Raw genomic sequence first — 13,992 nt, 5'->3', positions numbered from 1 at the left:
GGAAAAGAATCCTCTCTAAACATGCATCTTGTTTACCACTTATGTTCAGCAGTGTGCTGGAGACTAGCCAGGGGAATTAAGGACAGAAAAATAAACCAACAAAAAAATATAGCATCTAGACTGGAGAGGGAGAAATAAAACTATTTCTATTTGCAGATGATATTAACTTTTATAGAAAACCCTAAGGAATCTGCAATAAACAAACCAAAACTATTAAATTAATGAACAAGTTCAGTAACATTTCAGGTTATGAAAGATCAATATATAGAAATCATTTGTGCTTCTCTACACTAGCAATGAACACTCCAAAAATGAAATTTAAAAACAGTTCTATTTGTAATACCATCAAAAGGAATAAAATGCTTAGGAATAAATTTAATGAAAGAAGTGCAAGCCTTGCACACTGAAAACTACAAAACTTCATTGAAATAAAGATCTAAATAAATGCAAAGATATTCCATGGATCAGAAGAGTTAAGATTATTAAGATGACAGTTCCCAAAATGATACATAGATTGGACATAGTCACTATCGAAATATCCTAGCTTGCTTTTTAGGGGGCAGAAATAAACAAGCTAATCTATAGAGCTCATATGGAAATGCAGGGGGCCCAGAAAAACCACAACAATCTTGAAGAACAAAGTTGGAAGACTCACATTCCCAATTTTAAAACTTATTACAAAGCTACAGTAATTTAAGACATTGTGGTACTGGCATAAGGGTAGAAATCTCCATACATTTAAGATGAAATAAACACATTTGAAATAAACCCTTATACTTTCTGTCAGTTAATTTTCAACAAGGAGGCAAGACCATTCAACTGGTGCTCAGACAACTGGAGATCCACATTCAAAGGGCTGGACCCTACTCACAGCATGCACAAAGAATAACTCAAAATGGGTCACAAACCTAAATGTAAGAACTAAAAACTATAAAATATAGACCTAAATCTTCATGATGCTAGGTTAAGCAACAATTTTTCACATATGACACCAAAAACAAATGACAAAAGAAAAAATAAATTTGACTTCAAAATTTAGATATTTTGTGGTTTAAAGGACACTATCAAGAAAGTGAAAGGACAGTCTCTGTAATGACAAAAAGTGTTTGCAAATCATCTGTCTGATAGGGAGCTTGTATCCAGAATATACAGACAACTCTTATAACTTAACAATAAAGACAAATAACCAAATTTAAAATTGGGCAAAGGATTTGAATAAACATTTCTCCAAAAAGATATAGGAATAGCCAGTAAGCACATGAAAAGAGGCTCAACATCACTCATCATTCAGTAAATACAAATCAAAACCACAGTGAGGCATACTTCACCCCCACCAAGATGACTATAATTAAAAACACGGATAATGACACGTGTTGGAGAGGAATGTGGAAAAATTACCATGTGACTTAGCAGTTTCACCCCTAGGTATATTTCCAAGAGAAGTATGTCCACAACGTATGTACACACACACAAAAAAACTTGTTCACACATGTCCATATCAGCAGCAGGCTATAATACCAAAACTGTAAATAGTCCAAATGTCCATCATCTGATGAATGGATGAATAAAACATGGTATATCCATATACTCAAATATCATTTGGCCAAAAAGGAATGAAGTGCTGATTCATGTTACAAGATAGATGAACCTTGAAAACATTATGCTAAGAAGCTGGACTCAAAAGGTCACATACTTTATAATTCCATTTATATAAAATGTCCAGAATGGGCAAATGTATAGACACAGAGAATAAATTAGTGGTTGCCTCAGGCTGGGGTGAGAAGTAGGGTGAGGACTATTAATGGTTATGAGATTTCTTTTGGGATGATAGAAATGTTCTATAATTAGGTTGTAGTGTTTGCACAACTCTCTGAATATACTAACATTGAATTGTAAATTTTGATCAGTGAATTTTCTGGTATAGGAAAGATATTTTTAAAAAGTAAATATTAGAAGTGGCACATACTGTTTCCACAATTTTCTGTTGGCCAAAACTTGGTTACACTATTGTACCTATATGGGAGTAGGGATATTGAAGGTGGAAACAGTGCTCTGTATTCTGTATTCTCTGTATTCTGTCACATGTGCCCAGCTGACAGAAGGGGACTATGAGTGAGATATTGGTAGACATCTAGTAATTTCTGCCACCTTCTTGTTAAAGGTGAATCATAACAAAAACTGCTACAAGTTGTTGTCATTAAGTCGATAGTCGTTCTTGATGAAGAGCTTCCTATTAACCTGAAATGATAATTTTTTGTAAAGATTTTATTTATTTATTCATGAAAGACACACAGAGAGAGGCAGAGACACAGGCAGAGGGAGAAGCAGGCTCCACGCAGGAAGCCTGATGTGGGACTCGATCCTGAGACCCCAGGATCATGCCCTGAGCCGAAGGCATACGCTCAACCACTGAGCCACCCAGGCGTCCCAATAATCTGGTTTTTAAAAAAGGTTTAGATAGTAAGAGAGGGTTGAGAAAATAGAATTGCCCTTATTCTTTGTTGTAAAATAGAAGATAAAAAAAGAAGAAAAAAACCTTTTCATTTGATCTGATAGCTCAGTGTGTCAATTTGTAGGGACTCAATAGTGAAAAATGACTGTCAAATAATCATGAGTGATGCTTTATTGATACCAGCTGGGTCTATGACCCTGGTCTGGTAACAAGACAAGAAAAGTCCCTGGCACCCAAGAATGCCACAGTCTAATTGAAGAAAAATAATGTATATGCCTAAAATATTAAATGACACAGGATAATTTATATTTCCTACAAAATGCAAAAAATCAGATAATAAAAGCTATGCAAGTTTGATAGTCTGAGAAAACCCTGTAAACCGAGGTATCTGAGGACAATAAGAGTAATGTAAGAGTAATGATACTTTTGGAGAGCTTCCTAGGTGGCTGACACTTTGTAAGCACCTGATAAGTCTTATCTTGCTCCCTTCTCACAATAAGCGAAAGACCAGAGTCACCCGGTAGGTGATGTCTCTCCAGGGCTTGTGCACTAAACTGCCTGCCTCAGTTGTGCTCTGAACCCAGGCTGCCCAATAGGATGCCCGAGATTTCAGGACACTGAAGGTTTCTGGACCCCAGTCTCAGAGATTCGGATTTCAGCAATCTGGTGTGTGCTCTCACCCTCCCTGCCGTTGGAGTTGTTTTTACAAGTCCCTAGAGGATTACAGTGACTGTTCAGCTCAGAGTTGGAACCACTGTTTTCCTTGGGGCTGCAGGTTCCTCTCCTTACACACGAGAGATGATCAGCCCCTAAAAATAGAGCAGGACCCGAGACAGCAGATATGGTCTCATTTTAGAAGGGGTTAGAGCTAGATGGCAGCTAAGCTCAGGTAGTGGCGTTGTCTACTGTTCCTACCCTCATCCACCCGCCGAGGCTTTTCTCTGTTCCACAAGATACACCTTAGCGTCACAAAATGTTGTTGCTTAGAAATGGACTGTCCTGTTAAAGCGGATGAATGTTGAGATGCAGGTGCATGCATATCATTGGAGGATCATGCTAGTGTTCAATATTTGGAGTAGGGGGGATGCTATTGGTGTGACTCTTAGGTTGCTAACAGGTATTCATTGTGTCTGCCCAGAACCGGAGAGGAAGGACTAGGGGGGATGCTATTGGTGTGACTCTTAGGTTGCTAACAGGAGTTAGCAGTAGGGGGGATGCTATTGGTGTGACTCTTAGGTTGCTAACAGGTATTCATTGTGTCTGCCCAGAACTAGGACATTGATTTTCCTTTTGCTTTCATGATGTCTGTGCCAGAAGCTTTATCTTCTTTACTCCTTACTACACTTTTTGAGAAGCTCTCTTATCAGGTGGTTTTAGATGCCTTTATTTGATTGATACCTATGTCCAGTCCTTCCTCTCCGGTCCTTCATTTTCTTCTAATACTTCAACCATTAGGCTAAAAGCAGTTTCTTCGCTTCTTCCTAGAGTTTTCTTTTCCACTGGCAAAATTTTGTTTTTTTTTTTTTCAGTTTCCATTGATTTCAAAATTACTACCTGTACTCTAGTGGTTTCCCATAACCACATCCTCCCTGATTACTTTATAATTTCTCTATCTTAATTAGTTGCTAATTAGTTAATTCTTTTAGGATTTTCCTCCTCTTCTATTACTTCCTTTTTAGAATACCTTAGTGCTTTTTCATTGCAGACAACATTGTAATTTCATGGTTTCATGATTGCTTTTTAACTGTCTTAGAGCAATTTACTATGACATCATTTCTTGCTCTCCTTTACCTCCCTACTGCCCATAGCCTTTCTTTATTTGCCATGTCATTTGGATTGTAGTTCTTTGGGACAGTATGGCAGTGCCATGTTCTCTTGTCACAGTAAATATTGTTTATTTGGAAGACAATAGAGTAACTAGAACCTTACACACTGATAATGTTTGAAGATGCTCACTAAGTAGCATTTAATTATACCCCTCAGCTTATGGGATAAAATGTAACTAAAAGAATGAGGAAAGGAATTTTTAGTCTAAGCTACCCTGGCAAATTCAAGCTTGCATTTATGAAGAATACTTAGAAGGAAAAGCCTCTGTAACAGAACCTTTGTGATCACTATAATCAGAAGGCTTTGCTGGCATTGCAGATCATGCATATTGATGTTTTAGGTAACAGAGTCTAATACTGAAACAAAAAAAAAAAAGGAAAACTATAACATCACTGGCATAGTATCACCTAGAAGTGTATTTCTCATATCCCAGCTCCGTCTGTAGTGAGGGTGCAGGCAGGCGGTTTGTGCCGCTGTATATTGATTAAGGAACCCAGACTGTTGGCAGCCATGCTATCTTCAGGTTGTTCCAAGGTCTTCCTGGGAATCCATATTCAGCCTTTGCCCAAGAAAAGAGTGGAGAGGATGGGTTGTGGGCATCTTTCATGGATAAGGACAGGAAGTGGGAGGTGTTTCTGCTCATACCCCACTGTCTAAAACTCAGTGACATGGCACCACTTAACTGCAAGGGGAGTCAAAAGAAGAGGAACGTGTCTGGTAATCAGCCCCTGTCACTTAAGGTATTTTTTTTTTTTAAATGGAGAGGGGAGAGGGAATTGCAAAAAGGTGATCAAAAGGTACACAAACTTCCAATTATAGTATAAATAAGTACTAGGGATGTAGTGTACAACATGAGGACTACAGTTAAAACTTGTGTGATAGACAGGGAAGTTGTTAAGACAGTAGATCCTGGGACACTTGGGTGGCTCAGCGGTTAAGCATCCGCCTTCGGCTAGGGGTGTGATCCCAGGGTCCCAGGATCGAGTCCCACATCGGGCTCCCTGCATGGAGCCTGCTTCTCCCTCTGCCTATGTCTCTGCCTCTCTCTCTCTCTCTCTTTAACTCTCTCTCTCTCTTTCTCTCTCTCTCTCATGAATAAATAAATCAAATCTTAAAAAAAAAAGATTTTTTTTTCCTGAGGGTTCTCATCACAAGAAGAAATGTTTTTTCTTTTTATTGTTTCTACATGAGATGATGGATATTAACTAAAACCTAGTGTATAGTCATTTCACTATGTGTGTATGTCAGACCATCATACAGTGATTTATGTCGATTATTTTTCTGAAAATAGTTTTCTGAAAAAAAAGTTTAAGTTGTAAGAGAAATGAACTGGTTTGAGTTATGTAACTGACTCAATAGGGTTTCAATCTACATGAAAAGGGTTGTAAGATCAAGTCAACACGTAATTAAAATGAAACAACTCTATTAACAATGAGGAGGTAAAACACAGCATTGTCCACTTGACTGGCTTTCCTTTTAACATTAGTAAGATAAAACAACACACAATTGTTAAATTAGATTTGTAGCAAGTAGTAACAGATACCATAAAACCTATTAATTTACTCATTGATAGATTTAGCTTCAACATAAAAAGCAGTTTATATCCGTAACAGATAAAAACAATGCCAGGTTTAGTAAATCTGATTCTTGTTACACATGTATTAACAAATCAGATTATTTCAATGAGGCCTCATTAATCAGTCAGCAAATACATGAATATCCACCACGGACACGGTTCTCCTGACATGCTGAGAAGAGACCAAGCTAAATGGGGATAAAGGGATACTTTAAAAAGAAAGATAATCAGCAATATGAGTTTGTATATTTGCTATGCAAATTGGAAAATCAGGTATTCTGGAATTTGAAAGGATTAAAATTGCACACGTTCTGTAGAGATAGAACCCAAATTGTTGACCAAGTCTGTTACTCTGGTGTGAAATGCCAACAGGTGAGAACAAAGAGACATAGAAGTGGAAAATCAAAAATTTATTGTAATTTATTAATTGCCAAAATCATAGCACAACTTAGGGAATTTTGTGAAATCATATATTTGTTCTTTGTTACATGAAGGTAGCAGGAAAACAAACCAACGTGGGTGTGTGTCTGTATTCTCTGGATTCAGCCCAACCTTAATAGAAGACTCATCAGCAGTGAGTTAACAGGTTTAATTGCAAAACATTATAAATGTCATCCAAGTACATCATACTTCATATTTAAAAATAAAAACAAATTTAATAGAGATTTGGATTCTACTATGACAGACATACAAGTTTCTGAACATACCCTAAGTAATCCATATATAGACAGTATAATTATGCACTAATTCAGTATATTCAAATGTAATGAATTCTATTACAATTTAAACAAAGCTAAAAATAATTACAGGCAGCATAAAAATAAAAGATTCAATGGGGGAAAATAAATAAATATAAACATTTTTATATTTGGATATTAAAAAAGCAAAACAAAACTATGAGGCATTGAGTCTGGGCTACGTCATTGCATTGCTGTGGATGTTAGTAAGACAAGGTAGTTTAGAGAGGATCTTATCTAACAGCATTTATGGTCCTGAATTATCTTTGTTCCTTAAACTTTATAACCATGATCCTCAAAATTGACGAATGTATAGACCAATTTCTAAAGGAAAAAAAATGCCTGTAATTCCCACATTATTAAATTATTTTTAGTGTCATTTAACTATACATAAATATTAAAATATCAGTCCAGGTTCCTCCTGCTCTGTGCTCCTAAAGAAATTTATAAATTTAGCATGGAATATTAGCAAAAGTACAAAATAGCTACAGTTCAAATGAAAAATATTCATATCAGGAAGACATTCATGAAGATGACATTTGAGCTAGTCGTTCAAGAATGGGTATGTCAATAGTGAATAAATAAGGATTGGGAGATAAGACTCAGGCAAAGGAAAGAAAGTGAGAGGCCCAGAAGAGTGTGCCACAGAAAACAGGTTTTTGGGGCTCTAGTGAATGGTGTTGGAGGGTATTGGTTTTATATTCTGTGGATAGATCTTGAGGGCCTTGAATATTGACCCAAAGACTTACTTATTCTGTATGAATGAGAACCACTGAAAGCAGATGTGAGTAGAAGAATAAGATGAGCTATGCTGTATTCTTGGAAGTTTTATCTGCAGCAGTATTTAAATAAATTGACAGAGTGAAGAACAAGAGATTGAAAACCCAGCCAAGAGGTTAGCTCCATGAGAGCAGATACTTGGTTCAATATTATATCACCAGGTTCTAGATCATAGCTGGTCCTCCGTGTTTGTTGGATGAATGTAGAATGCCTGAATGAATGGCATGGGGACACCCAGGTAGAAAAGTGTAGAAGATAAAGTCTGGATGAGGAGCTCAGAGTACATGTTGGTAGCTGAGAGCATGGATATGCGAGTTGTCCATAACTAATTGAATCCCTAAGGGGTGTGTAAGATGATAAAGGAGAAACGGTGAACAGGTTAAAGGTAGAAACTTGAGCAACTCCTGGTGTTACAGCTAATTGTAAAAGGGGGAAAAATCTATGAAGGTAACAAGGAGAGATCATAAAGGTATATCAAGAGATGATAGTGACCCAGCAGCCAAAGGAGCAGAATTTGTGCATGTCTGCCTAATAAATTTTTATTTTAAATTTTGAATTTGATTTTTTTTAAGCAGACTTACTTTGAAGAATTCATGGGCTCTAGTTTTCCTAGTGTTAAAAATGATTTTAACGAGTGTATAAGACTTAATGTTGAGGGGGTCAGGGTCAAACCAGGCAAGTAAACTATATCCCAGAAGCATGCTGGATCTGGGGAAATTTCAGGATGATATTAACATATTTTGGAATTTAACACACGTTTCTTTTAGGCTTCTTGTTACTACATCTTTGAGCTAAATATATAAGTTTTAGCATGTTATATATATGTATGTAGTTATGTATGTGTAGTAGTTAAGCAGCGGGATAATTATATCACAAAAATGTTTACTTCAGGAATTCATTTAATGTAGTGTCTCTATTAGTGGCCTACCCTAGGACATTTTAAGTGATTATATTAAGTTTTGTTTCTAGACAATTTTTGTGAAACTTCTTTTGCCTCAAGTAGGCACATGGTTCATTTGTTTAAAAAAATAAAAAAGACATAAGCTCAAAAACAGGCACTGGTTTCTTACTATTTCATAGCTTCGAAAAGCATTCTGGATCCTCTTGACAGAGTGTTTACTACATCAGCTAGCAGTAGGATTTAACATTAAATTTTCATTTTGATTAACTTGACTGCAATTGTTTCTTGGCTGTCTCTGTAGAGCTCACTGCGGAATAAAATTAAAACAGTTTATGATATAGCAGTTTAGTTGCAGAAAACGACATTTTTCTTTTTCCCTGAGTGGTGGTGTGTTTTCCCTAGAAGGTTTCTACATACACCCCATGGGTCTGATTTCTCCCTTCTCTGATCGAGCTTTTATAAATAATATTGCCAGGTTAATTTTCCTAAAGCAGAGCTTTGGCCATCCTCTCCTGCCAAACCCTTTTCTCCTTCCCCATTGCCTCCCTCCTTTCTGAGCCCAGCTCATCCATGAACTTAGGAACAGCCCAAAAGCTATATATTCCTCCTGAGGTTTTCTTGATCTTCTCTGCTGAAGTTCCCGTCTCCACTCCAGATTCCTTATTCCTCTTGCATAGCACTCATCATGCCCTACCTTACATAAAATTACATGTGAACATCTCTCACCAAGAGGATGCCAGCTTCTTGAATGCAGGGACCAAGCTCTTTTTTCATTTTTGCCCACTCCTCAATGTACATGTTAAGTATGTGCAGTTCTTTGTATGCTAGTTCTCCATCAATAAAGCTGTTTTTAGAAAAAGCTAAACAAATAAGTAGATAAATGTTTGTGAGATAAATGAATGAAAAATATCTTAAAAGGACAATCTTGCAGACTACTCTTCTTTCTCATGTACGCTACTCCTGATCCTCTTAACCCTTTACTTTTTTCTTTTTCCCATAGCACCTTTCATTTTCTAATGAATTCATAATTTATTCATTTTTGTTGCTGATACTGTTTCCTCCTTCCTTTAGTGAGACTTATTGCTGAGGGTCATTTTCTCCTTGTTACTTGGATTATTGTTGGCAGTTTACAAGGCAGAAGTCAGTGTGGTATTGAAAGAACAGGAAGAGACGTAGAGGGACCCCAAAGTCAGTTTCTGCTCTGCAGCGTTAGACAAGTTTTGTAACTGCCTAAAGATCACTTCCTCATCTCTAAGAGGGTAATAAGACATATATTACAATGTTTATATGAGGATGGAATTCTAGGGAGAAAAAACTTAGAGTAAATAAATTTATAGCTGATGTTTCCTGATACCTCTTAACATCATATGACATTTGGTGCTACACATTTCTCATCACTGTCACTATGTATCTTCACAACTACCCTGTGGAGCAGGTACTATTGTTATTCCATTTCACAGATGAAAAGAAGGGGTTTCTGTCCGAGATCATACAGTGGTGGGAGGCAGAGCTTTGACTACACTAGGTCTGTTGACTTCAAGGGCCGTGCATGTGACTCCTGCCTGCCGTTTATGTGCCCTTCCCACCCTTCTGCCTCCTGGTCAGGAGCCTCAGGGTAGGCTATATGATTTCTCCTTTGGAGGAGCCTTTCCAGATCTTTCTTTCTTGCTCCCGCATGCTTGAGGGAGATGCGGAGCGCTCATAAGTACCAGAAGCTTCCTTGGGAGGATTTTGTGAACCTGGTCTCCCAAAGTGTGAAGGGTGGGGAGTCTGGTTTGGCAAGCACCCCTGGTTAATTGGACCTCTCATTTCTGCTAGGGTACTTCTACTTCCAGATCTCCCATCCCACCTTCATCTTCACTCCCCAGTTGTATCGTCTGCAACAAAGATAAAATATTCTTGCATTAATACTGTTTTGAAGATTATGGGCGTACTGGATTGGAAACAGATTTGATGGCTTATGATTGTGTTAACCAAATTGATCATTACAGCCTCCTCTGCTTTTTTGTATTGCAAAAGTACTGAATTTTTTTTAAGTGAACTATAAATTCCCTTTTAAAACACACTATTACACACTGACTCTTTTGGTTATTGCAATATAATAAACATCAGAAATAAGAAAGGCTAATTATATTCTGTATAAAGAAATTAGCCTATTCAGGTATTATTTGAGCATTTAAAATGACTAAACCAGGACTAATGAGATGGATCGTTTCAGCATCTAAAAAATAAATTTTTATAAGTTTCAGGGGATGAATTTCTCTTTTGAATAATATATTTGTCATTGGTTCAGATGCTAAAAATGTATCTCAGAAAATAGCAAAATAAAAAAATAATTTCCTCTGCATGCTATAAAGTTTCATTATTTTTAATTGATTGGGAAGCTTGATAGGGGGCCAGAAAAAACTGGCAAAATATACAAAATTTAAAAGGAGATACTGGCATTTAATTTCAAGTACTGTTTCAACAGAGAGGTTTATTATATATTTTTGGTAGTTGCATTTTAGTGATTAAAAGCGTAAGCCTTAGAATCTGTCTGACTTAGGCCTGAATCCTCACTTTCCTGCTTATTAAATCTGTGGGCTCAGACATATCACTTAACATTCTTGACCTTGGTTTTTCCCACCTGTAAGAAGGAACAATACGTGCCTCATACTATTGCGTCACATGAAGTAACAGACGCAAAGCCTCTGATTAGTGCCTAACATACTGTTGGCACTTAATAAATGTTTTGTTATCCTGGAGTATATTCATTTGGATTAAAAGAGGTTTTGAAAATATCTTTGCGGATAAGTGGGAAACACTTTTATGGAATCCTGTGTGCAACTGTCAACTTGTAGAATGCCTTTCTAGTGCTAATTCAGAAGCAAGCTTGTGTCCTCTTGGGATGAACTATCAGTTTCTGCATTAGGGATATTTTAACTAACGAAATTTTTATTGCAGAGTATGGAGCAAGCAGATGCTGATTCTAAGTTATGCAAAATTATCTTTTCTAGGAGAATGCATAGAAGGGCTGCGGGAAAACGAGTACCTTCTGATTCACTCGTGCCGTCAGTGGACCACCATCACTGCCCACAGCCTGGAGGAGGGGCACTATGTCATTGGACCAAAGATAGAGATTCCAGTACATTATGCAGGTAAAACTCCCCTCAAGGGGCAAGAGAGGCAGAGGAGTGGAAATGCAAATCTTTTTGTCCATGGTGAGAAAATAGGACTTGTCTATAAACCAGAGTACGATGACTTAGAAAAAGAACTAAACACTTTTTTGTAGTTATTTTATCTATCAGTGAAAGTTTTGTTTTGTCATAGGTATTTTTAATTAATGCATGTAGTTACATGTAGATTCTTACCAGATATTCATAAAATGAATATTTAACAAACACAAAGAAAGTCTCTGTAGTATCTGAGCTACAGTCTCCAAATAATCCTGGACATAACTTGGATTTTGCTTTTGTGAATGGTTTTACAAGGTGCCATTTCACATATGAGCGCTGTGGTCTGGCTTTAAAAATATTGGATTGGAAGCTCAGATTCCTGGCTATGTCCCCCTTTGCCACAATGCATTTGGAATACAGGCAGCTGAGGTGCTCTCACTGCTTTAGTTAAATCAGGGTGAGAGCAGCCATTTTGCCTCAACTTTGAATGCCATTCAGTGAAACTGACTTTTACTGAGTATGTCCTAGGTGCCAGCACTGTCTGGGAGTTCAGGATACTTCTAGTGGTTTGAATACATTTTCAATTGTGCTGTCTTATAAATGCAATAAAAAAAAAAAAAACGCAACCATGTTATCCTATACTTATATCATTATGTAAAGGATCTTGATTTTTTTTCTCCATAATTGGTCAGTTTTTCAAATTCTGTAGGAGAATGCTTTAACCAATTACTTATAAGTTTTACAGCCCTCAACTGCCATTATGTTTCTCAGTGAAACCTTTATAACACCTAGAGAGTTGCCTATCAGGAAAAGGGACCTTGCTGTGGTCCCACTGGCTAGAATGGCAGCAAATGGTAAGGTTCAATATTTTTTGAATAAATGAATAGTTTAGCCTGCTTTTTGATTTGTAGGACAGCCTTCAATTGCCAGTATGTCCTCAAGATCACTCAGCTTCTCAAAAATTCTTACTTAAAAAAAATTGTAAGAAAGAATTTCTCTAGCCTGAAACTTTGTCCCCTAGGATTACATTTGCTGACCATAGGAGTAGCCTTCATGGAAAAATGAGGAATGAAAGCTGCTGAATGTGAGGTTGGGAATCAGGCCAAAGGGACAGAGACCTTCTGGCCTGTCCAATCTCTCCTGCCAAGGGTCCCATGACAGGTGAGGTCCGTGCTATTTTTAGGAGGCCCAAACTCCCAGTCCCTGTTTCTTGTGGAAAACTGATGAGAAAGGTATAAAACTGTGCTTCATCACACAGGCAATTTTACCTATTGTGCCATATTCTTGTAGCACATTGAATTGTTTAATCAATGCAGTCTTCCCAACAGAATGGTTTCATTTGGTCCTTTACTTAAATCTCCTTAGAGTCTCCACACTGCCACCAGACTTCTTGGCTTGTTTCTTAAAGTTCTAGTCTGCTTCTCCAAACTTACCTTTTCTACTCTGAAGAGTGAACCTTCCATCTAGCTAGATTGGTCGCCTTGCTGTTCTAGATTGGTCGCCTCGCTGTTTGCTGGACATACCGGATACTTTTCCATTTACGCCATTCCCCAGCTAGAGTGGCCTTCCTCAGCCTTGCTGTTATCAGGGCCTATCCTTGCATCCCTGCTGTCCCTGTGTGGTCTCTGTACGTATTTATTGTGTCTCACATTCCTTTGGTACAGGCCCCAGTCTTTGTTCAGTTACCTTTTCCTGGATATACACATCCACTCACCAGTTGGGACTGTACATTCCTCAACAAGTGAGACCAATTCGTTTTTAACTTTTTTAAAAAATTTAATTGCAACATAGTTAATATACAGTGTTATGTTAGTTCCAAGTGTACAATATAGTTATTCAGCAATTCCATACATTACTCAGTGCTCATCATGGTAAGTGTCCTCTTAATCCCCTTCACCTACTTCACCCCACCCCCCTCCCCGCCTCCCTTCTGATAACCATCTGTGTTCTCTCTAGTTAAAAATCTGTTTGTTCTCTATAGTTAAGGCAGTGAGACCAATTCTAAAAAACCCTTGTGAATCCTTTAGATCTGTAGACAAAAGATATAATTCTTTATTGCCATAGATTCTTGATCTAGGAATCTCAATCTTAGCTACACACTGGAATCTCCTAGAGAGCTTTAAAAATAACTAGTCCCCAGATCCCATCTCCAGAGATTCTGCTCTAATTGGTCTTGAGTGTGGGCTTAAGGATGGGCTAATAAGGATGTTAAATTATGTAGTTAAATTATGCAGCCAGGGGTGGGACCCACTTTCCTGGGATGGGCATTCACATTGTCAGAAGAAAAGATTTCCCCAGGTATTTGTACATATTTTATTGTTTTGAACATTTCTTACTAACAGCCATTCAACTTCCACTAGGAAGAAAGAAATGGAATGTTCAACGGCTTACTCTTTATCTGTAAGGAAGATGATGGTACACTTAACTGGGAAATAGGGCACCAGAGGGGAGATGAGTGAGGGGATGGGTTAAGCAGGTGAGGGGGATTAAGGAGTGCACTTGTCATGATGAGCACTGGGTGTTGTATGGAAGTAGTGAATCACTGTATTGTACACCTGAAACTA

General features: G+C 37.6%; 1 protein-coding gene across 3 annotated transcripts in view; it reads left to right on the top strand.

Moving 5' to 3' along the window:
• GAREM1 (GRB2 associated regulator of MAPK1 subtype 1) overlaps window positions 1-13,992 on the top strand; it is a 202,113-nt gene that overhangs the window by 62,499 nt on the left and 125,622 nt on the right. For all 3 annotated transcript variants that reach the window (XM_072732134.1, XM_025996930.2, XM_025996933.2), the window contains one exon: window positions 11,270-11,410. In XM_072732134.1, coding sequence (XP_072588235.1) covers window positions 11,270-11,410 — 141 coding nt within the window. The remainder of the gene's footprint in view (window positions 1-11,269; window positions 11,411-13,992) is intronic.

Source organism: Vulpes vulpes, chromosome 13 (genome assembly GCF_048418805.1).
Source record: "Vulpes vulpes isolate BD-2025 chromosome 13, VulVul3, whole genome shotgun sequence".
In the NCBI taxonomy this organism is placed as follows: domain Eukaryota; kingdom Metazoa; phylum Chordata; class Mammalia; order Carnivora; family Canidae; genus Vulpes; species Vulpes vulpes.
The sequence above is the reverse complement of the archived record's forward strand: the minus strand, read 5'-3'. Positions and strand labels throughout refer to the sequence as shown.